The 21,199-nt window shown below is 42.0% G+C and overlaps 1 protein-coding gene across 1 annotated transcript in view; it reads left to right on the forward strand.

Annotated features, from left to right (window-relative positions):
• The window catches only part of HACD3 (3-hydroxyacyl-CoA dehydratase 3), a 46,439-nt gene extending 31,455 nt beyond the window's left edge, over positions 1-14,984 (forward strand). Inside the window, exons 5-11 of the mRNA XM_075858298.1 lie at positions 4,243-4,294; positions 4,721-4,831; positions 8,069-8,196; positions 9,833-9,945; positions 10,756-10,862; positions 11,530-11,661; positions 14,063-14,984. Of these exons, the coding sequence (XP_075714413.1) occupies positions 4,243-4,294; positions 4,721-4,831; positions 8,069-8,196; positions 9,833-9,945; positions 10,756-10,862; positions 11,530-11,661; positions 14,063-14,139 (720 nt within the window). The 3' untranslated portion in view covers positions 14,140-14,984. The remainder of the gene's footprint in view (positions 1-4,242; positions 4,295-4,720; positions 4,832-8,068; positions 8,197-9,832; positions 9,946-10,755; positions 10,863-11,529; positions 11,662-14,062) is intronic.
• The last annotated feature ends 6,215 nt before the right edge of the window (positions 14,985-21,199 follow it).

Consider the following 21,199-nt stretch of genomic DNA (forward strand, 5'->3'; position numbering starts at 1 on the left):
TCATAACTTAAATTCTCCATGCCCCTTATTAGCTTCGTTGCTCTTCTTTGTATTTTTTCCAACTCCAGGGCATCCTTTCTATGAACTGGAGCCCAGAACTGAACTGCATATTCTAGATGAGGCCTCACTAATGCTTTGTAAAGTGGCAATATTACATCTCTGTCCCGCGAGTCCATGCCTCTTTTAATACACGACAATATCTTGCTGGCCTTTGAAGCAGCTGATTGACACTGCATGCTGTTATTGAGTTTATGATTTACAAGAACACCCAGATCCTTCTCAACAAGTGAATCCGCCAGTGTAGCGCCCCCTAGGACATATGATGCATGCAGGTTGTTGGTACCCAGATGCATAACTTTACATTTATCTACATTAAACTTCATCTGCCAAGTGGACGCCCAAACACTTAGTTTGTTTAAATCTGCCTGTAATTCATGAACATCTTCCATAGTCTGAACTATATTACATAGCTTGGTGTCATCTGCAAAAATAGAAATAGTGCTATTAATCCCATCCTCTATATCATTAATAAATAAGTTGAATAATAGTGGTCCCAGCACTGAACCCTGGGGTACACCACTTATAACCGGTGACCATTCAGAGAAGGAATCATTGACCACAACTCTCTGGATACGGTCCTTGAGCCAATTCTCAATCCAATTACAAACTATATTTTCTAAACCTATAGTCCTTAATTTACCCATTAGGCGTCTATGGGGGACAGTGTCAAATGCCTTTGCAAAGTCCAAAAACACTATATCCACAGCGGCCCCTCTGTCTAGACTTCTGCTCACCTCTTCATAAAAACAGATTAGGTTAGTTTGACAACTTCTGTCCTTAGTAAAACCGTGCTGGCTGTCACTTATAATACTATTTATTGTCACATAATCCTGTATATAGTCCCTCAATAGCCCCTCAAACATTTTCCCCACGATGGATGTTAAGCTTACTGGTCTATAATTACCCGGGGAAGACCTAGAGCCCTTTTTGAAAATAGGCACCACATTTGCCCTGCGCCAGTCCCTTGGCACTATACCAGTCACTAGAGATTCTCTGAATATTATGAAAAGGGGGACAGAAATAACTGAACTAAGCTCTTTAAGAATTCTACGGTGTAACCCATCTGGTCCCGGGGCCTTGTGCACATTTATTTTATTTAATTTAGCTTGGACCATCTCTACATTCATCCAATTCAGTATATCAACTGATATATTAACAGCACTGGCACCGGCTAAATCAGCTGCTCTTTCTTCAGTTGTATATACAGAGCTAAAGAACCCATTTAGTAACTCTGCCTTCTCTTGATCCCCTGTGATCAACTCCCCATTACCATTATCTAGGGGTCCTACATGTTCAGACCTTGGCTTTTTTGCATTTATATGCTTGAAGAATTTTTTAGGATTTGTTTTACTATCCTTGGCCACCTGCCTTTCATTTTGTATTTTTGCTAATTTTATTACATTTTTACAGATTTTATTAAGCTCTTTATATTTTACAAAGGCTACAGCTGTACCCTCAGATTTGTATTTTTTAAATGCCCTTTTTTTGTCATGTATTGCCCCTTTCACAGAAGGTGTAAGCCATGTGGGGTTTAGTTTGAGTCGTTTATACTTATTACCTGTAGGAATAAATTTTGCACTATAATAACTCAAAGTAGATTTGAAAATCTCCCATTTATCATTTGTTCCATTATTTGACATTAGTTCTTCCCAGTCTATATCCTGAATTGCAGCCCTCATCCTGGAGAAATTGGCTTTCTTAAAATTAAATGTTTTTGCCCTCCCAGCCTGCGTTTGTTTTTTACAGTATAGGTAAAATGTAACTATATTGTGATCACTGTTACCGAGGTTTTCATGAACATTGACATTCCCAACAAGATCTGCATTATTAGAAATGACCAGATCCAACAGAGCTTCACCTCTAGTCGGGTCTTCCACAAACTGGCCCATAAAATTTTCCTGCAACAGGTTGAGGAAATGTCTCCCCTTTGCAGTTGAAGCCGAACCATGACACCAATTAATATCCCGGAAATTAAAATCTCCCATTATCACTACAGTACCCGCCTGTGCAGCCCGCTCCATCTGTTTATATAGCTGAACTTCCATCTCCTCAGTTATATTGGGGGGTCTATAGATTACACCAAAAGTAATTTTTTCAGTGTTTACCTCCCTTTCTAGTTCCACCCACAAGGTTTCAACCTCCTCACAGTCTTCACCCACTATTGTCTCTTTCACACTCGCCTTCATATCACTTCTCACATACAGACATACACCACCATCTTTCCTATTTGTCCTGTCTTTACGAAAAAGTGTAAAACCCTGTAGATTTACAGCCCAGTCATGTGAAGAGTCCAGCCATGTTTCAGCAACACCAACTATATCTATATTTTCTTCCAGTATCAAGGCCTCCAGCTCCCCCATTTTACTTGCTAGACTTCTGGCATTTGTGAACATACACTTTAACTTGCCTGTCAGTTTTTCACTTTTATTATCAGAAATGTGATTTGACATTAATCGGTCCTTTTTATTTACACTGATGTTTTGTAACGAAAGGATCTCCTTATCCTGTTGTCCAGTCCTCTCCCCACATTCTGTTTCTCCCCCCACCAATATAGTCTGACCCCTCTCTAACCTGGCTACCCCTTTTTTTTTCTACATTGACCTCCCTCCTCAGCCCTAGTTTAAATACTCCGCCACCCCAGCTAGAATTCTCTCCCCCAGCACAGCGGACCCCCTTCCATTTAGGTGCAAATCATCTGCAGAATACAGTTTGTACCCCAATGAAAAGTCAGCCCAGTGCTCTAGGAACCCAAATCCTTCTCCTCTACACCAAGACTTCAGCCATGCATTTAACTCCCTAAGCTCCCGCTGTCTTTCCTGTGATGCGCATGGCACAGGCAGTATTCCTGAGAATACAACCTTGGAGGTCCTTCCCTTCAGCTTGTAGCCTAGTTCTTTAAAATTATTCTTAAGGCTCCTCCACCTACCATTTATTCTGTTGTTGGTACCGACATGGACCACGACAGCTGGATCATCACCAGCCCCTCCCAGCAATTTGTCCACCCGTTCCACCACATGCCGAACCCTGGCACCAGGGAGACAGCAAACCATTCGGTTGAGGTGGTCTTGGCGACAAATAATTCTATCCGTCTTCCTGATTATAGAATCCCCTACGACTATCAATTGTCTTGGCTTACCTGCATTACCATCCCGCCGACTACTAGCTGGGCTGTTCTCCCGGCTGTTAGGGAGATCAGTATCCACTAGGGCTGCCATTTCTGAGACTGACACCCTCGCATCATCACCCAAAATGCTTTTTGATGATGCAGGAATTTTTCTCTAACTGCCAGGGTCATGAAAATACTAAGTAAAATACATTTAAATTCCCTATAGTTGCCCCCACTATGAGCCAAAATGGCTCTCGCTCTGGCGGAGATAGTCCGTTCATGCAGGAGAAATGAGCAGCCAGCAGTAACTTCTGATTTTGTCAATGGTTTTTAGAATGGCTCTAATCCTAAAAGGGGTTGTCTGTTAAAAGACAACCCCTTTTAATATTGTAAGAAAAGTGGCTCCCAAAGATAAAATAATCTTTTTGTTCAACGGTGTAAAAAAAAAAAGAACTGTAGCATGTCTAAACTGTACGGCAAATACATACGTACTGGAGTCCTATGAGGACATTCAATCAGTCCCATGTGAACATTACTGGCCAAGAAACATGACTAAAGGAACATTAAACCTAGAAGTTCATTATTAAAGTAAACAGGAGAAAAACTTTCTCAAACTGTTCATCAGTCTGCAGGATCTTCTGTATATTTTAAACCGTATTGTAGAAAAATCTGAACACGGGTTAATTTCCTACTATGTGCTTTTCTTTTTCTTTTTTTTTTAAAGCAGGTTAACGACTGAAGGGCGGGGATTAGCAAGAGTGGGCCTTCTAAATCTGTGTGTCCTACTGCAGACAGGGCAGAAGGGGAGGCTCCTGCTGCAGTCAGTTGTTTTACAGCCAGACACAGGATTATGTGGAGAAGGGGAAACATGGCTGAAGCCCCTGGAACAAATATATAAGGATTATTTTAGAGATTTCTAAATATTCATTGCAATATGAGACAAAATAGGATCAAAGGAAAGCAGGAGAACGAATGGAGGAATTGCTGGGATATTTGTTTTATTGTTTTCAGTGCATTTTGTATGTTTAGTTTTTCTTTTTGCATCAGTTTTATCTACTTTTGTCATGATCTTTCAGGAAGAAGAGAGAATAACAAAAATAAGGACCGAATCGAGAGTCCGGGAAGATCGTAAGTTCTGAGGAAGGGAGTCAGTATAAATCTTGTCATGTTGCTTCCTCCCCGCTGATGAGATGTCTTGCGCTAGGATATTGGTGGTCTTTCGCTAAAGAGAGAACTAACACGGCCACAGAAGATGGCAGGAAATAGGAAGTCGGGTGTCAATTTTCTGTCCTGTATCTATTCAGTGTCCCTCCATCTATTTCTAATAGACCATGCTGTAAGAATGGGAGCTGCATGGAGAGGGATTATTATTGCTATATTCCTTCAGCACTTCCTCTCCAGAAACACGGAGGGAGCAAGATGGCTATTGCTTGGACTGATCATTTTTATTACAAAAGCACATATAATGTTATATATTATGCATTTTAAGTATCTACTGTGTTTATTAAGCAGTAATATTTAAGTAATCTGCGAATTCTATTTTCTGTTTACCAGCTTTCCTCTATGTGAAGCGTGGGTACTTGTTCATGTATAATCTTGTGCAGTTCCTGGGGTTCTCCTGGATATTCGTCAATATGACCGTCCGACTCTTTATTTTGGGAAAAGGTGAGCAAGCACTGGTATTACAATCTGTAATCGAAACCTATAGTACGAAGTTTTGTATAGCTCATAGATGGGGATTCTTTACTGTTAGAGCAGTGAGACTATGAAATTCTCTGCCACAGGATGTCGTGATGTCTAATTCATTGAACAAGTTCAAGAGGGGCCTGGAGGCCTTTCTTGAAAAATATAATATTACACGTTCTGGATACTAGATTTCTAGAGATGGGATGTTGATCCAGGGATTTATTCTAATTGTCATAGTTGGAGTCGTGAAGGAAATTTTCCCCCTAATATAGGGAAATTGGCTTCTGCCTCTATAGGGGTTTTTGCTTTCCTCTTAATCAACACTGAAGGATTATAGGTTAGACTTTAGGGACCTGTGACTTTTTTTCAATCTTATTAGCTATGTAATTATAAAAATAACATTAAAAAATGTAATTAAAATTTATTTTTCACCAATAATAAAAAATAATTATTGAAAATAGTTTTGCACATAAGCAATCATTTTGTCATTGTTTGTTAATAAGCTTTTTTTTGCACTAGGCAATTATCCAGTCTTCACGGAGGGCAACTGATAACTCTAAGGGAAAATAGCCTGTATAGAAAATGTAACCTATTTCCACCTAAATCAGGCGTAAGCTGTATAAAAAATGTGGGCCAGTATGTTTCAAAATGTCATTTTTATGGTGACTGGTAGTGACTGTGGTCATACAAAGGCCGGTAAATTTTAGTCAGGGCTGCTTTAGCCCATGGTTACATTTCCCAACAACTGCAGGGGAAATGACTACTACCGGGGCAGTTTGAATTAAAAAAAGGGGCTGTCCAGATGAGACCTCTCCTTCTTTTTTTTTTTTTTTTTTTTTTATCCTGTGGTGCTGATTTTAAATGGTCACTGTCATTTTAAAAAAGTTTTGACATGTCGTAGTGACATTTCAGAAGTTTTAAATCGGGAGAGCTCCAGATACTGAGACCCTCACATAGCGCTAAAACGATGGGTCAGAAACGTTTGGCTGGTCCACTTTTTTCAGGGTAGCGGTGTATGTGCTATAAACTTTCTACTTGCTTATACACCACTCCCCAAAGAGAGACGGAAAAAGCTGCTATCCTAATGCCTCATACACACGACCGTTGTGCCACTCGGGCCGTTTTTGACGCCATCCGAGTGGCACCCGATCGTCTTCACTGACTTATTCACTTTAGCGGGTGAATTGGGTCCGTGAAAAATGGTCTGAGTCTCCGATCCGAGGAAAGATTGAACATGTTCTATCTTTCCTCGGATCACTGATGCGACATGGACGGCACTAACTGTCGTGTGCACAAGGCGTAAGGGTAACAACTTTTACGTGCTTCTGCGCCTTCGTTTCCAGTACCCGGAACTCCAGCAGTCAAAACTTCTTGCATGTCTCTATAACCTAACATGCTAGAAGTTTTTCTAATGATTCTACCACAGAGAAACTCTCACAAACTGCTTCGGTTTGCAGAATTCTCATTGTGGCACTGACCTCTCCGCCTCTCTTGAAATCAGATTGTGAATAAAAGAAAACACTTCAAAATTCCAGATTGTTCTCTGAGTTAGTTTGCTCCCTGCTTGATGTGGAGAGGTTTGTGTACCAGTCCGGTGTCATAACTTAGATTAGGTATATTAAGCATGCCAGTAGCACAGGAAGAGTGGCATAATGTACCCATCACACCTCTGTAGGCAGTATTGTGGGCATGGATAGGGGAGCAGTTAGCCAATTAAACCTTTCCATCTCTTTCCTCCCTTATTCATCATGACCAGACGCTAATGGCAGAAAACAAGGGCTTTGGAAATGAGAATGAACTATATGTATTAATAATGGCATCACTGAAATCGGAGAGGATAGTTGGCGAGAATTTCACCTCATTTATTATGACGCTCACCTCTTAATAAATCTGGTGCATTTGAAATTCTTTGACTGAATTTATTTTTTTACACCTATGAGTAGCCCTCTGCTCCACTAAATTTCGCCTTTTTTAACCTTTCCTTTGGTAATGGGGGTTAAAAGCACATGTACAAGACCATCCCCACCCTTTTTGTATGTTTTTATTTTTTGCCATGAAAATAAAAATGTGGGCCAATACGTTTCGAAATGCCATTGATTTTATGGTGACTGATATTGACATGATTGCTGGGTAACCTATTATAGATGGTCTCCTTGCCCCTCCTAAATTTACAATGGGGGTTATGTGAGACAACCAGTCCTCGTTCGCTATAAAAGGCAGCAGCGGGAGCAACCATGTTTATAATGCCGGGACACCGTTTTCCTCTGTGGCACCTTTGATTATATAACTGTTGTTATGCAGTGTATTCACTAGGAAATGTTACATGAATGAGTGAAAAGATTTAGGCCTCATGCACACGACCGTGGTGTTTTTCTGGTCCGCAAATTCCAGGACCGTGTTCCGTGGAATGTCATCCGCAGTTCATCCGTATGTAATCCGCAGTTCATCCGTATGTAATCCGCAAAAATGCGGATGAAAAAAAAAAAAGTGCCTAGCAACACTTCCGCAAATCCGCAAACTGCGGATGACACACGGCGGTGTATCCGCAATTTCCACGGGCCTATTGACTTCTATTGGCATGTCCGCAGCGCATTTGCGGCCCGTAATAAGACATGTCCGGAGTTTCTGCGGCACGGATGTGCGGACATGCGGAGAGCCGTGAAAACACGGATAGTGGGTATGGCCACATAGAAATGAATGGGTCCGCAATTAACCCGTGGATTTGCGGTGGAATTGCGGACGCAAAAACACGGTCGTGTGCATGAGGCCTTAAGGGGGACTCTTAACTTTTGTACGCCAGTTTTCTGGTGTCTAATAGCTTCAAACGGCACGAAAGTCGCAATTTGCAGGAAAAATTGCAACATTTGTGCCGTTTCCGCTGCACACGGCAGTTTTCTACAAAGTAGGTGGGGCTTAGTGGAAGGGGTGGGGCTGCTCACCGCACTACACATTTACTATCATTTACACAAGAGACTGGCGTGATAGCGGAAAACTCTACCAGCTTCACACGGACAGCCAGAGATGGCCTCTTAATTAGGCGTGCAGCTCTTAATTAGGCACATTTTACTCCGGCGCTCTTAAGTTTGGCGTATGAAGCACCTGTCTTAATAAATACGTCCTCCCGAAAATGTTCTGCTTTAATGAAAGTTCTCGTTTAGTCCTCATTCTAAACGTTTAGTATGTGCCTAATCTCTTCTATGCCTTCTCTGCTTTTAGACTCCTTCTATGACACGTTTCACACAATGTCGGACATGATGTATTTCTGCCAGACCCTGGCTGTTTTGGAGATTATAAATCCTTTAATAGGATTGGTGAAAACAGGAGTTGTGCCAGCATTAATCCAGGTATTATGAGCAAGACTGTGCAGTGATCTGAGGTCTGAATACATGGCCAGTACTCCAAATATATTTCACGTCCGTAACCTATCCATTTCTCGTGTCAGAGGGGGGCACAGCACCCTAAATATAAGTCCTGTTATGTGTATGGCAGCTTACCTCTGTTAAAGTCAGTGCGGCTGAGCTGCAATATTACACACCACCTGTAGATAGGCGGGGTGCTGTTTTGGGAAGCTAGCCTGCAAGTTTTTCTGATCCTATACAACCCCTATAAGTAGTAGGCTTAGTAGGGTCAGATATGACCTAGCTCCTGTATTTATTGCATAAATCCGTTTTTAGACTAGCGTAAAATGTTAGACAATAAATCTTAGGCTCCATGCACATGAAACTATTATGTCTCTGTACATGAGCTGTATCTTTACAGCCAATGATTGGATTCTGTCCTGTGAGAGCAGAAAAGCTTAACCCAAAACCTTATTTGAAAAAGGCTTTTCTGATCTCAAAGGGTAAGATCAGATTTGCCTTCTCAAAGGGGTTATGTTCTTCTGATTTTGATATGTCCTAGGTACATATGAGGAGAAATGTATGATCTCGCACCACCCTGTGCCACCCTCTGTTTTCCATAATGTATATTCTCTCTCCACTTCACCACTTCTCAAAGACTTCTGTTACTTTAAAAATCTGACAACATTCTAACACTCTGTTCACATTGGCGTTCTTAGGTTTTCGTCAGGGGTACCCGTGTTTTTGACAGCAAGAATAGACTTGGAAAATAAGTCAATGGGGTCCATCGATATTTGCCGGAATCTGTTTGAAAACGCACCAGGCATAGCTATCATGGCTTCGTTATGAATGGAAGCCATAACGATAATGTGAACATGGCAATAATGTGAATTTAGCCAAGTGTCATTCAAACAATGATGATTTTTGTAGAACGTTGAGTCTGATTCTGAGGAACATAAACCCCTGAGCAGTGCCAAGGGGATTTTGGCATTCTGGAGAACCCTTGTAACCTGAAAATCAGTCGTGGCCCAAGAGCACAGCCTTCACCAATGTGACCTCCGTGTGTGTGTGTGTGTGTGTGCGCAATAGTTTTTATTCATGATACTATTTTTAAAGCCCGTCATACATGTTAGATAAATGCTGACTAAAAGTCCTTTCAGCAGGAAACTATTGATCACTATCCTCTCATGAACATGTGTGATCATCCTGAACAATCATGTATGTTATGCTGTATGTCAAAGCGAGCCAGTATGTCTCAATGATAGACTATTGGTGAGTCATCTACTTGTGAAATCTACTGGAGCACAGCAAGAGACCAATAGTTTTCCTTTCTGTCAGAAAATAGAATAATCATTTAACTAGCCCCCTCAGATCTACATCATGCAGAAAACGTAGACTGTGTGTATGGACCTCTATTGGTGGGGTTTACCTGGAAGTGAACCTCCTGCCAATCTATTTGTCCTTGGAGTGAATTTTTGTGGCAGCCAACTATACTGAGCAGGATCCAGCAAGAGGTGGGAGGATCTGCCAACAGGAACCTTATTTGTAATAGAGGGCTTTAGTCTATGCTTTCTGTATTGGTCATATTAAACTAGCAGGAATACCCAGCACAAATGTCAATAATATTTTCTGTGTCTCGCAGGTGCTGGGCAGGAACTTCATACTTTTTATTATCCTTGGACAAATGGATGAAATGCAGAGTAAAGGGGTGGTCTTCTTTGTGTTCTACCTGTGGAGCGCCATCGAGGTTTTCAGGTAGGCCATGTGCGTGCCATTCATTGGAGCAAGGTGCACCCTGTAACCGATAATGGGACTGCTAGAGTACAGTGGAAACATGGAAGAGACTTCATTCCAAAAATGCCATTTAATCTTCAGAGAAATTATAGATATCAGGATAACAATTAAAATTATTTTTTTATTGCTTGAATTGCAAAATATGTGTTTCAAATGAATCAGTCTGAATTTTATCAGTATAACCACAGAAAATGGGATCAAAGTGACTTCATATCACTACAAAAAGGCCATACTTGATTCAGGGGCAGGTTAAAACACCAGATCCCTGCAGGATGCGAGCAGGCCACAATGCTATATGGTGAGGGTGCAAAATACGGATCAGCAGCCACTCGCATGGAATTTACCCACGGGGGGCTGCTTAGTATACTAAATGCACACAGATCAGGTCTCTACTAGGTGCCATTCTACACGGTTCTGTGTAGCGGACCAGGCTGGCTTTCATCCTGTTGGCCACAAATGTTATCAGTGCTGGGTAAAGACTGGAAAAGTGACTATTGCTGATCTAAACCTAAAATGCCAGCAGTTGCCTCTTCCCTTGTCCTGCTGTTCGTTATTCTAGCCTGGATGGAAGACCTGACATGGGTATGTGAATTATAAAGGCATTGGCCACTGCAAAGATCACACTAGTGCTATTTTTAAAAATAAGGTTTCTATCATCCTTGCCTAATAGATACTTGGGTGAAAATGGGTACTTAGGTGTCCTTTAATACATATAGTATGATCAATACCTTTCATCGGAGCTGATGTTGGTAACTCTTCCCATGTCACCAGATATCCATTCTACATGCTGGCCTGCATTGACATCCAGTCGAAGTTGCTCACATGGGTCAGATACACCATCTGGATTCCATTGTACCCACTAGGTTCTTTGTCAGAAGGTAAGTAATAATGTTGTGTCATAAATAAAGCAATATGTGGGTTCACATAGATCCGTTTCGTCCGGCCAGTTGTTTTTAGCCTGTCAGACACAACCGATGACATTCTGTGCCCCGGTTCGGTGTCTATAGCCGGACAGGAAAATGTTGCAAAGTTTTCCTGTTTGGTGAAGTTAAACATTCGCCGTTAAAACGGATGCAACTGATGCAAGAACTCCCATAGGAAAGAATGGGATCACTTCTGGCATCGGGAAACGTTGCCGGGACGCCTGATCTATATTTATATACAGAAAATCCATCATAATGTAACGCACGTTTAAGAAAACATTATTTTCTTAGCTTATTACTATTTCACTAGTTTCTCCCGTTTTTTTAAAGACCTGTCTGTTCTCCTGACATCTGTTTTGAGTTTTCCATGAAATACTAATTCAGGAGCAATTTTTCTTAGAATTTTTTTTCCTGTGCCATTCCTCTAACATTACTCCTGGAAATGTATATAAAAAATTGACAACTGGGCAGTACCATTCCCATTGTAAATAGAGTGAGACTGTAGGGACACACCCTGTCAGCAGTGATTGGACAGTACTCAAGTGTGTAGGCACACCCCCCATTGACCAGGGGAATGGTAACACCCAGTTCTCTAGCGCTAAACTAAATTCTACTCCCACAGCTGTTTGTGTCGTCCTGTCAATGCCTATCTTTACGGAGACCGGGAAATTCAGCCTCCAGCTCCCATCACCTCTGAATGTGAATATCAGCTTCTCCATCTTCCTTTCCATCTACCTGGTGCTCATGTTGTTGGGTAAGTTCTTATCGTCTTCCACTTTCTAAATGTATTTGTTTTAATGAGACCTATATACAAATTCAAGTCAAGAGCCGAGAACAAGCAGAGGTTTATGATCCATAAGTTTCAATTCCTTTTCATTTGCATAGTTCTATGTACTGTAATGTGTAATTTAATATGGTGAGAACGCTTTTGACCATTTTACATTTTGAAAAATGGAGGAGTCCTTAAATGAGGTAGTCAGACCATCCATGTTCATAATGTCTTTAGTAACCATGGAAATTTTAATTAAAGGTAAAGATTTTCTTTAATTTCACAAAATGTCCTGATGATGCGGGTACTCTGCATATGCAGTTGTATATGACTGCTATTCAGCCCTATAGGAGCTGTAGACCACTGCATATAGGTTATATATCCTAGTAATGGCCACCAGGAAGTAGAAGTTTTCCCAATAAGATCTTTTATAAAGCTTTATGAATAAAAATGTACCACTCATTTAGGCTTTATTCAGACGAACGTAAAATACGCGTGTGCAACGCGCGTGATTTTCACGCGCGTTGCCTGGACCTATATTAGTCTATGGGGCCGTGCAGACATGTGCGTGGTTTTTGCGCAGCGTTGCTCCGTTGCCAAAAAGGCACGACATGTCCGTTGATTCAGCGTTTTCAACGCATCACGCACCCATTGAAGTCAATGGGTGTGTGAAAACAACGCAGGGCACACGGAAGCACCTCCGTACGCACAGCGTTTTTCACGCAACACTTGTTAAGTCTATGTAAATGAGTTGAGCAGACTAGACAAAACAACTACAAACCAGGAAGTGGCTTTTCACTTTCTGAGCACATGCGCACAGTTTAAACTGACATCTGCAGCAATAGTAGTTTTTTTTACCTGTAAAACCACCCAAAAACAACAAACACGGGCCAAAGTGTGAGGTAACGTGAAATCTTGATGCGAACATGTGCTCACAGCAAGCAGGTGTTGGAGAAGGTGTCTTTTTGTAGGCTGCCCTCTCCATTACTCCACCCTCCGTTGTTTTGACGCGCGTAAAAAACGCATGCCATACGTGCATTAAATACGCTATCACGCTGCCCAAACGGATGCCACACGCAACTCCAATGCAACCGAAACGGCGCGTTTTTCACGCGTGCAAAAACGCAACGTTCGTGTGAATCCAGCCTTATGCAAACACAAAATAACTATAGTCGTATACAAAAAATACTCCCAAACATATGTGGTTGGGGCTGGGTGCTCAACAGTATTCAATCCCCCAATATAACTGATAGAAAACTTCATAGATCCTTGTATAATCCAAAGCACAACAGAAAGGAGTCCAATACTATCCTATATCTATAAAAAATAAATAATTCTAGATTACAAATTAAAGAGGCTCTGTCATGTCTGAATCGTGAGATTACGTTTGCTTTGCTGGAAATCTCACAGAAAAGATTCAGAAGTATCAGGATTCTGAATAAACATCACGTCCAGGCTGGTAGTGATGTATATTCATTATCAGGACACTGCAGTAATGTTAGTGTTTGTGTATGAGGCTGCACATAACGATATAACTATATCGCTAGTGCAGTGTAAATGAATGGAGAGAAGTGTATGACGCTGATTGGTCAGCGTCATACACTCTGTACAACGCCCACTTGGTCTAAAATAAAACACGCCCACTTGGGCATTAAGAAACTCATTAGCATAAAGCTAAAAATCGCTCATAAAGTGGTTTAAAATAGATAGTTTTTCTAAATAAAAAGCATTACTGTCACCTACATTATAGCGCCAATCTCCTTATATAGGTCTCTTTAAACTGACAATACATCCTTTAAAAATACTCCATTAGAAATCACACTGTTCCATAAATCATGGCTGTTATATCCTATTTGTATATATCATAGCCCAATATTTTTGTGCATAGACCATAGAAGAAATTAAGAGAAGGTACAAACATATGTTTCATAGGCTGTGTTCTATCTCACGTGTATATTAGCCACGAAAACCACGGTCCGCAGAGTCTCAAGACTCGGTACACATAGTGACAAACCTAATGTAATAAGAAAAGGACTTTCACGGAGTAATAGAAATGTACCGTAACCATATTTCTAAATAACCAGCCAGTCAAAGGAGATGGAAACAGTGTGTTCCCGGCCACCAGGATTTTTTCAAGTAGTAGTTCTCCCAATAAGATCTTTTATTAAAAAAAAATGATGTATTCACATGTACCACTGATTTATGCAAACCCAAAGTAACAATAAGGACACTTTAATATTCTAGTTAAAATCCACCTTTGGTTTCATAACAAAAACTTTAGAGGCCTCGTGGGCATATAAACAACTTTCTTTAGTAATTCACGTGTAGAAAACGGATAATAAAAATATTAAAATGGAAAATAATTGTTTTTTCGGTTCTATGACAGGACTCGTCATCAATTTCCGCCACTTGCACAAACAAAGACGCAGACGTTTGGGAAGTCGGAAGAGGAAGATTCACTAATGTCGGACAGTTTTTATTTGTTTTTTAACTGGGTGGGATAAGGATTTATTTTAACATTTTTCTGTTTTTGTTTTCATTTTTCACCATCCCTTCTCCCACTAAGTTTTTTTTTTTTTTTCCCCCATTGCGTGGACCAAAGGATTAATTCTGAGCGTATTACTCCATAACATCACCTTCACGGCACTAGTAATGGGCACCATTTCGGCATTGTTTGTGTCTCTGATGTATAATTAGCTAGGTACGTAATCTCAACAAACATTGGTCTGGAGGAAAACATTCATCTATAAAGCACATGAGGGTCCCCATGACACACACATTGACTTACCACAGAGCATGAATACAACTTGCATATGACTACTTAAATAAGCATCAGCAGGTTCTGAGAATGTAGATAAGAGATGAATTGAATCACTTTTTTTTTTTTTGTAGTGTTGAAGTATTTTTGGCAATATGTAAAAGCTGCCGTCCAAATAATGGTTTATTATCTGCATCCAGAGGTATTAAATAGGCCGTGCCGTTGTAGTTAGGCTGTATTCACACCTGCGTAATGGTTTTGCGTTGTTCTATTCCGTCATAGGAGCAGAACAAAAAACTGAAAGCGCCGGATCCTATGCATGACGGACACCAACGGCGCCTACCGAAACTCATTGGCTTTAATGGGGGGGTCCTGTCGGTTTCCCAGCAAAATAGAGCAGCGTGCTGCACTATTTTCTCTGAGAAAAGCAATGGAATCTGCAGCGGAGGCTCCTAAGCCCCTGCCTTTGTGTTCTTGCTGGATTGTTTAAACCTGAACAAGTAATATGTTGTGTAAAATTAAACAGAACTAAGATTTTTACTTTACTGGATTCAATAATTTGTGTCGATTTTATGGTGTTTTAAATGAGGATCGTTATTCAAATAAAATGAATTCAGATGATGTATCGATCACAGTTGGTGCCTCCCAGAGAAGAAGAGAATATCTTTAGGGTTTGGGCTCGCTCTGCTGAAATAAAAGTAAAAACTGTGTCCTGTATTAATGAGGGAAATCCGGTGCCAATGATCCAAATAGGTAAGAATCCTTATCATTTAGTCGTCCATCACTTTATGTGTTATTCTCAGAAGCCGATAGGTCCTGTTTACGGATCTGTAATGGGGCACCCATGGAAGGGTATGGGGCTTTACTCTGCGGTAGATGCCTCTGAGCTCATATGTTCTGTATGAATCGGGCAGAAAAATATTGTGCCATGCTCCGTTGGATGGTGTATTACAGAGGTTTTTCCTTACCGTAAGTCACCCATTTGACTCCTTTTTTTCACTTATATTACATTAGATGTTTACACACCTATAGAGAAATCACTCTTTCTAATAAGTCAGACTGCTTACAGAGAGTTACTGTCCCATGTAACTTGCATATTCTGTGCCTTAGGAATGTCAATCTATAGACAACTGGTAATTCTTCCACCACTAGACTATATATTTAAAGAGGACTTGTCACCAGTAAAGCTCAATTTCCTACATCACGTCATCATCGTGACTGCGCCTATGACATAAGTGTAATTTGTATCTCAATCTGTTTATTAACTCTCCATGTTAGCAGCCATTTTCTTATTCTGCTAATTAGGCTATAGGGGCTGTAACGCTGAGGTCTTCACTGAGGTGGTGTTTGTATTGACTGTATGACGCTGTCCTATCGGCGTCATACACCTTCTACCCTTCCATGCGCAGCGTGATCTCATGATAGAAGCTGAGATCAGGCTGTGGGGAAGGATACAAGCTGTATGACGCTGATAGGACAGCGTCGTACACCCAACACAGACACTGCGCCCAGTGAAACCTCAACGTTACAGCCCCTTTCGCTAGTATAGCCTAATTAGCATAATAAGATAATGGCTCATGACGTGGAAAGTAAAAAACGGAGTGGGATACAAATTACACTGACATCCGTGTGACCGCGCCAATGATATAAGGTTGGAAATTCATACTGAACTGGTGACCCAGCAGATAGTTATTAACCTGGTATAGGGGGGTACAGTCAAGCGCCTGTCAGAGTATACCATCATCCTTTTTAAGCTTGGTTAGGCTACATCCAGATGTATCAGTTATTCCACCGTGGAATTCTGTATTGATGTATTCATATACCCTTTATGGTGTGATCAGGTATATTTTTCCAGCGTGCAAGTTACAGCTTCTTCACGTTAGGGAATTTTTACGCTGATTCAGTTTTCTGCGTTGGAAATGGCATGAAAAATGTTTGTAGAAAGCCTCCTATTTTAATCAACGGGAATCTGTTCCGTTGTTCCTAAAGTTTGGAGTATTTAGTGGGTGGAATTGCAATCTGCGTCACTGAAAGAAAAGAAGTGATCTCTCACTTCTTGAGATGGTTTTCATGGTGAAAACAGCAGCTTCATTTATACTGAAAACAAAACCAAAAAAAACGCAGCAGAAATCTGGGGGCCACCTGGAGTCTAAGCCAAGTCCACAGAAAAAGCCTGTTGTGTGAATGTAGCCTTAGGCCTAATTCACACGAGCGTGGTCGGTCCGTGATATACGGTCCTTTTGTTGGCCGCATTTCCCGGACCGAACACGCTGTAGGGAGCCGGGCTCCTAGCATCATAGTTATCTATGACACTAGGAGTCCCTGCCTCTCCGTGGAACTACTGGCCTGTATTGAAAACATGATTACAGTACAGGACAGTTTTCCCGCAGCGAGGCAGTTGCACCTAGTGTCATAGATAACTATGATGCTAGGAGCCCGGCTCCCTGCAGTGTGTTCGGTCCGGGAAATGTGGGCGACATACAGACCGTGTGTCACAGACCGTGAGTCACTCGCCCCTTGAAGTGCGGTCAAGAGGATTAGAAGGGTTAGTACAGAAAAGACAGTTTTGTTTGAGAACTCAATCGTTCTTCATATTTACCTCCAGCAGAATATTACACAATAACTAAATCCTGAATCTTTGAAAGAAAGCAATAACACAAGTCAGGCGTGGGTTTCTGCATCACCATAGTAACACTGCAGAGGTTTACTGATTGACATGTAGTATTCCTGTCCTATTGAGACAGTTTGGCTCAGTAGAGGTGGGTCTGCCTTTTTTTTTTTAATCTGCATTACGGACATAACACCCAGCGACTATAAAAAAAAAAAAACCTTGTAATATATCTTAGAGAAATGACTTTCTCCGCTTATCAGGCTCTTCTGCCTCCCTCCTTCACTGATCACTTACTCTCGTTCACTGCTAAAATCTGAATTTGGTGAGGCAGAGATGAAGACAGCTCACTGAGAGATCAGGTTACAGCTGTCCATAGAAGTCCATGGAGAGGGGAATGGGAGCAAGGGAAGGGACCACCTGCAGAGTGAGAGAGACGGACGCTGCTGCTGTTTCAGTAAGGCCTCATGCAAACGACCTTGTTCGGTCCGTGATATACGGACCGCATGTTGGCTGCATTTCCCGGACCGAACACAGTTTAGGGAGCCAGGCTCCTAGCATCATAGTTATGTATGACGCTATGAGTCACTGGCTCCACGCGGGACTTCTGTCCCATACTGAAAACCTGCTTCAGCACGTGACAGTAGTCCTGTGGGGAGGCAGGGACATCTAGCCTCATACATAACGATGATACTAGGAGCCTGGCTCCCTGAACGGTGTTCGGTCCGGGAAATGCGGCTGACATACGGTCTGTGTATCACGGACTGAACGCGGTCATGTGCATGAGGCCTAAGTGGTTTTCTAGAATCAAGCACTGGGGTGGGACAGTAAAACACGTACTAGAAGCAACAAGGAGCTTATAAAGCAGTGTGCGGTGGTATAACTACCGCTGTAGCAGCCATAGCGGCCGCTGCAGGGCACGCAGCATGAGTGGGCCCGTGCTGTAGCCGCTATGGCTGCTACAGCGGTAGCGACACCACATTCAATAGTGTGCGTTCTTCGGATGCAGGTATTATTGAACACTGACAGAGCAGGGAGGTATCTCCCTGCTCTGCCACAGGCTACTGTATACAGTGGTGTAGCTCTAGTGGATGCAATTGCGACCGGGCCCCTAAACCTGGGGAGCCCCTGTAGCCACACCGTGCTGGTCCCGCTTCCTAAATGCTGGAGCAATGAGCGGACAGCTCCGTGCTCCAGCATTCACTCTGCCGTGAGTGGCTCGGCGTAGGCAGGCGCAATGTAGGGATGTCTGCGCCGAGTCACACAGCACAGACTGGAGGAGAAGGATCCTCCACCCGTCGTGGGATCGTGGATAGGTAAGTAATTGTTATTATTTTTCAATTAGGCACTATTAGGCATTATATTGGGTAGGGAAGGGGGGGCTTATATGGTGGCTACTATAGGAGCATTTTACTATAATGGGGTGGCATTATACTGTGGGGACAGCTATGGATGGCATTATATTGTGGGGGGCATTATACGGTGCAGCCGCAGCTATGGGAGGCATACTGTGTAGGGGCAGCTATGGGAGACATACTGTGGGGGGGCATTATATTGTGTGGGGGCAGCTATGGGTGGCATGCTATGGGGCATTTTACTGCATGGGGGCATCTTTGTGGGCATTATACTGTGTGGGGAGAACTGGGTGTATATGAGCGGGGATTGGGTGGGATTAGAGGTGTGGCTTAAATCAAAAAAATTTGCCTGCGCGCCACATCGATTCTCCCTCTTTGTGATACTTGAAAGTACATCACAGTCTACAGGGAGGGCTGTATAGCATTGTCTACAGAGGGGGCTGTATGGCACTGTCTAAAGGAGGGGGCTATGTATGGCACTATTTACAGGGGGGCACTATCTACATAAAAGTTTCTTATATTTGCTTGTACTATTTATGGGGGAAAAATAAACAGTTTTTCAAAATGACAAAGTCCTAACAAAACATAAAAGGTACAATGACATGGAAAAGGTCCAAAGAGTCCAAAAAAGGGGTGACTACTTGGATAGCAAAGTCAGAGATGTCTAGGACTGGGGTAAAAAAAAAAAGTTGTCCTGATGTACTGAATGTATGGGACAGCTTCCTCAGACGAGTAGCGCTAATTGTTTGTAGTGCACCACCTATAGGTTAAAAGAAAACCAATGGGAGGTGGGGGTCAGAGGAGGACAACCAGGTCCATGTAAGGAAGCCCAGGTGAGGGATGAATGCAAGGCCTCGATGACAGTAATGAGGAAGCAGGCATCTTTTTTCCACACGAGTATAGTAGGTGAAGGAAGACTAGACGGAGGTCTAATAGAACCTGTTATACGGAAACCTGGTACCATCGACGCAGGATGACCGTCTTAACAGCCTGTAAGGTGTGGAGTGAGGGAGTGTTTGTATACAAATTGTGCCATGGGAAACAATGGGGAGCGCAGCTGTGGCTAGAACACTTGTGTGAAATACGGTTGTGGGTTCCCACATAGTATAAGCGCTGCAGAAATTCCACAGCATTTACAGTAGCAGCAAAACGAATGAGATTTAGAAAATCTTATGCCCACCCTGCAGGAAAAGAAATGCAGAAAAGTCATGCGGAAAGTATTCTACGGTGTGACTTTCAATTCCGCAGTATGTCAATTTATGGTACGGGTTCTGTGCAGATAGGCTACGTGTTTTACCCATAGACTTCAATGGAGAGCAGAAATTCTGCAACACTTGTTTTGTTGCGGTTTTTACAGCGTTTACGCAGAACCCGCTGGAAATACACAGGTGCACATATTTTCTACTTGGCTATAATCAATGTTTAACACTAAATCCACAGGTAAAAGGGATTTCAAAAAAATAAATAACGTTTCCGCAGAAAAATGAGCAGGAAAAACGCACTATTTTCTTGTGGATTTCTGTGACAGATTTACCAGGGTTTTTCTTGCGACTCTGCTATAGCTTTTCTGTTGCAGAAAATCTGCAACGTATCCTGTGTGTGAGAACATACCCTAAGACCCTGTTCAGAGTATTTTTGCAGGCAATTTTGACCTGCCTTGCATTCTCTTTGCCAAACAAAAAAAAAAAACCTCCGTCTCCCATTGAAATCAACGGAAGGAGTTTGTTGGCACGGTTTCCGCGTTAAGAACCGCACCAAAAAAAAAAACCTCAGTGTGAACATACCCTAAGGGTCTATTCAGACAGCAGTATTTATTTTGCATCAGTATTTGGAAGCCAAAACCAGGAGTGGAACGTAAAAAAATAATGGAAAGATTTATAAACACATGTTATGGACAGACTCCAAGTTTTGGGTTACAAAATACTGACCAGAATATTGCTGTGTGAATGCGGCCTATGGAAACATCACACGTTTGCTTATTGACTTCTGTGCATTGCAACGGATGCCCAGCAGTGCTGAATCACAGAACATATACTCTGAAATCCACTTCTGCTGGCTGACAGCAGTTATCAGGCCATCAACAAGCAGATATGAACAGTGTGTGTAAATGGTTCCTTTCATACTGTTTGGTCATTTCATCATGAAAAAAAAAATACCATTATGGGGTAGGAGGGTAGTTTCAGCCAATCATTGCTCTGTCACTGCCAAGTGTATACCAGTTTTCATAGGTCTGCCAACAGATAAGCAGGGGATCTGAAAATCCCCTGCATAGTTCTTGTAGGAATTCATCATTGTTTTTTTTCTAAAAACATATTCTAGAATTGGTATTCATCTAAAGTGGTGATTAGCTGTAACCTCCATATGGCATTAGGTGGGTTATGAAGTATCTTAGAGAAGCCACATACTTTTATAAAAGAGTATGCCACTGTCTGATACTTCAGCCATCTTTTATGTGTAATGACGTGAACTGCGGATTATGGGAGTAACAAAAATAATACTGACAAACATGAAGCCTGGACAGTCTGTGACTGTGTGACTAACATAACCAGCTCTAGAAGTTTAAAATGGCTGATTATATTTCATACTTCCTGTTTGGAGTATAAAACAGCTTCAATAGCGCCTACTACCGTAAGAGACGGAGGAGGATATGCAAGTTTTACTATTTGGGTGGAGAGATGCTCTAGAGCGGATTATGCCGTGAGTGTGTACAGTGATGAGTGCAGATTATCTCTATCTTGTCATGGGGGGGGTAACCTGTCCTGAGAATGAGCGGATCACACAGGTGCACAATGCAGACCTTTC

Source organism: Rhinoderma darwinii, chromosome 3 (assembly GCF_050947455.1).
Source record: "Rhinoderma darwinii isolate aRhiDar2 chromosome 3, aRhiDar2.hap1, whole genome shotgun sequence".
NCBI classification, from domain to species: Eukaryota; Metazoa; Chordata; class Amphibia; order Anura; family Rhinodermatidae; genus Rhinoderma; species Rhinoderma darwinii.